The 2997-nt window shown below is 73.0% G+C and overlaps 1 protein-coding gene across 1 annotated transcript in view; it reads right to left on the bottom strand.

Moving 5' to 3' along the window:
* The window catches only part of GLIS2 (GLIS family zinc finger 2), a 2412-nt gene extending 2284 nt beyond the window's left edge, over positions 1-128 (bottom strand). The window contains exon 1 of the mRNA XM_026049058.1: positions 1-128. This exon is cut by the window's left edge and continues 8 nt beyond it. Within this exon, the coding sequence (XP_025904843.1) occupies positions 1-128 (128 nt within the window).
* Between the last annotated feature and the right edge of the window lie 2869 nt (positions 129-2997).

Here is a 2997-nt window from a genome sequence, read left to right as displayed (position 1 = left end):
GGTGCCTCCTCGGCGCGGGGCGCAGGCCGGGGCCTGGCGCCGCCCGGGCCCCGCTCCCGCTTCTCCCGGGCCGCCCGCAGCTTGGAGATGCTCAGCTTGAGGTCGAGCGGCTCGTCCAGCGAATGCATGGTGCCGGYGGTGCTGCGCTGCGGGTGCAAGCAGAGGCAAGAGCTGGGTAAGTGGCACTGTGCCGAACGCCCCCGTGGGCACCGGGCCCCAGGAGCCTTCGCCTCGGGGCACCTGGCCATGCCGGACACTGTCCTCCCCAAGCGGGCATGACGGCCGGGTCAGGGAGCTGCAGAGCCCCGGCTCCATCCCCAAGCTCAGGGCCCCACTGCCCGTGTCACCACCCCCCAGGCCAGCGTGGCCCCCGGTGATTACCAAATCCCCCACTGGGCACTGCCAAATCTGCCACGCTGGAGGAGCCCCCGGCAGTGCCACCGAGGCGCCAGCAGCCACACGGCCCCTCGGGCGCTGCACGGAGCGGGTGGCCCCCCAGGAGTGAGGARGGCGCCACCAACCGTCCCTCCCGCGGTCCCCAGGGCTGGGGCGGGTGCCAGGCCCTCGCTGTAACCCGAGCGCCGGCCCCGCCGCCAGCCCCTGCCCGCGGGCGGAAGGGCCCTGTGGCCGCCGAGCGGGACGGGTTTCCTCTCCCCTCCCGGCYGGGGCCCCTCTCCCCGCGGTGCCAACGCGGCCGCCGGCCAGGGCCAGCGGGGGCTGCCGACAGCGCCGCGCAGAACGGTGCAGAACGGTGCAGAATGGTGCTGAACGGTACAGCATGGTGCAGCATGGTATAGCACAGTAGAGCATGGTATAGCACGATGCAGAACAGTACAGCATGGTGCAGCAGGGTGCATCACGGCGCAGAACGGTGTAGCACGGTGCAGCACCGTACAGAATGGTGCAGCATGGTATAGCACACTGCAGCATGGTGCAGAACAGTGCAGCAAGGTGCAGCATGGTGCGGCACAGTGCAGAACAGTACAGCATGGCGCGGCACAGTGCAGAAYGGTGCAGCATGGCACAGYGTTGTGCAGCATGGCACAGCAYGGTGCAGCACAGCACAGCCACGGCCGCCTCTCCTCAGATCGCCCAGGACGTGGGGTGCCCGCAGCCCCTCACTGGGGTGCATCTCTGACCCTGGGGGCTGCCCAGCTGCTCTGCAGAAACCCACAGGCTCTGGCTGCTCGTGCCCACCTCAGCCCCCTGCAAGAACAGGCACAGGGGCYGCCTGCCCAGCTCCCTTCCCCACTGCAGCTCCACCAGGAGGCAGCTGAGAACAGGGAACTCACTGCAGCAGTGAGTGCCCAGGAGCGGGGCAGGAGYCCAGCAGGCAGTGGGCACAGGGGAGGCCCCGCGGTGCCCAGGACGCTGCAGCGCAGTGCGGGGCGGGCGGCCGGGCTGCAGGCCAGCCTGGGCAGCAGGGGCTCGCGCTGGCGCAGGGACACGGTGTTGGGGCGGGCGCTGGTCCCCATGGGGCCTCTTGCGGGCGCAGGGCCGGGTGCAGCGTGGCCAGGCGGGAAGCGGCGGCGCCGCCGGGGGCACCTGTGTGGGGGGCAGCAAGGCCCGCGCCATGCACTGCAGTGCCATGCTGTGCGGTGCTGTGCCATGCCGTGCTGTGCCGGTGGCCGGGCGGCCACCGCGCGGCGCTGGCGCTGGCCCTGGCGGGGGGCCAGCCCGGCTCAGACGCTGAGGAATGCGGAGGAGCCGCGCGGGGGGCSGCGGGCGCGGGGACCGGCCGCAGCAGCGCCACGACACCCTGGTGACGGCCGCGGCGCCGGCGCTGCGCACAGCCCCCCACGGCCGCCACCGGCACCCACCTGCACCCCCTGGGCCCTGCTGCCGTGGGGCTGCCTGCGCCCCCGCAGCCTGCCCCATAGGCAGCCCCTTGCCCAGCGTCCCGCACTGAGCACCCCAGAACACAAGCAGCACCCAGCCCTGCCCACGCGCCCCGCGGCCCAGCTCTGCCATGGGGACGGACGGGCAGACGTTTGCTGGGACAAACAGAGGAAAGAAGATGGGGAGCGGGGGGAGCTCGTGCTCCCCCCAGCCCAGCCCAGCCCAGCAAGGGGGCCGGGACGAGGCAGCCGCCACCAGACCTGTGTCCCGTGTGCGGCCGGGGTCCACAGCGGCCATGGGGACCACAGCGCGGTCCCTGCGGCAGCGGCCATGGGGACCACAGCGCGGTCCCTGCGGCAGCGGCCGCGCGGGGCCAGCGTGGAGGCGGCCCAGGCACAGCCCTGTTCTATTTAAAACGTTTTTAAAAGTTTATTTAGCCATTTCCTCTTCCTGCCAAGGAGACCCGGCCCTTGAGCCGCCCCCTCCCCGGCCCCCTGGGCGCGGGCCCTGCGGCGCCCCGCAGCTCCCCGGCACAGCGCCGGGATGCCCCAGGGGACGGTGCGGCCAGCGGGAAGGGCGGGAGGCGCCGGGTGGCAGCCGGGGCCAGGGGTCCTGCAGAGCCCGCGGTGCCGAGCCAGCCGCGCCGGGCAGCCAGCTCCAGCCAGCTCGGGAGGAGCCGGTGGGAAAGGCCTCCGGCTGCTCTGAAATGGCTCCCGCGCGAGGCTGCAGTCCCACAGGCCGGCATTCCTGGGAACGGGCCCTCCCGGGGGCCAGGGCACCAAGTGGGTCCCTCACGTCACCCGCCGTGAGGCAGCCACAGGCTCCAGCACCTCCTGGTCCTGGRAATGCCCGGAGCTGGTGCCAGGGGGATGCCCGGGGTCCCCGGGGCCAGCTGGGGTCTCCCAGTGAAAGCGGGGGTGCCCCTGGGCTGGCAGCCCCAAAGCCGCCCAGCACAGCCCAGGTCAGCGAGGGACCCGCAGTGGGGCATCAGGCGGCAGCCTCCTTCACACGCTGCCCACGTCAGCAGCGGCGCAGCGCCTCCCCCGGGCCCGTCGTGCCCGCCGCACTGCCCCTCGCCCGCGTGGCCGGGGTCCAGGAGCGCTGCCCATGGCCACCTGCGAGCAGAGCGGAGCGGAGCGGAGCCCTGGTGCGCTCAGC

The sequence above is a fragment of the Nothoprocta perdicaria genome, unplaced genomic scaffold, assembly GCF_003342845.1.
Source record: "Nothoprocta perdicaria isolate Ctin4 unplaced genomic scaffold, notPer1 scaffold_59, whole genome shotgun sequence".
Taxonomy (NCBI): domain Eukaryota; kingdom Metazoa; phylum Chordata; class Aves; order Tinamiformes; family Tinamidae; genus Nothoprocta; species Nothoprocta perdicaria.
The sequence above is the reverse complement of the archived record's forward strand: the minus strand, read 5'-3'. Positions and strand labels throughout refer to the sequence as shown.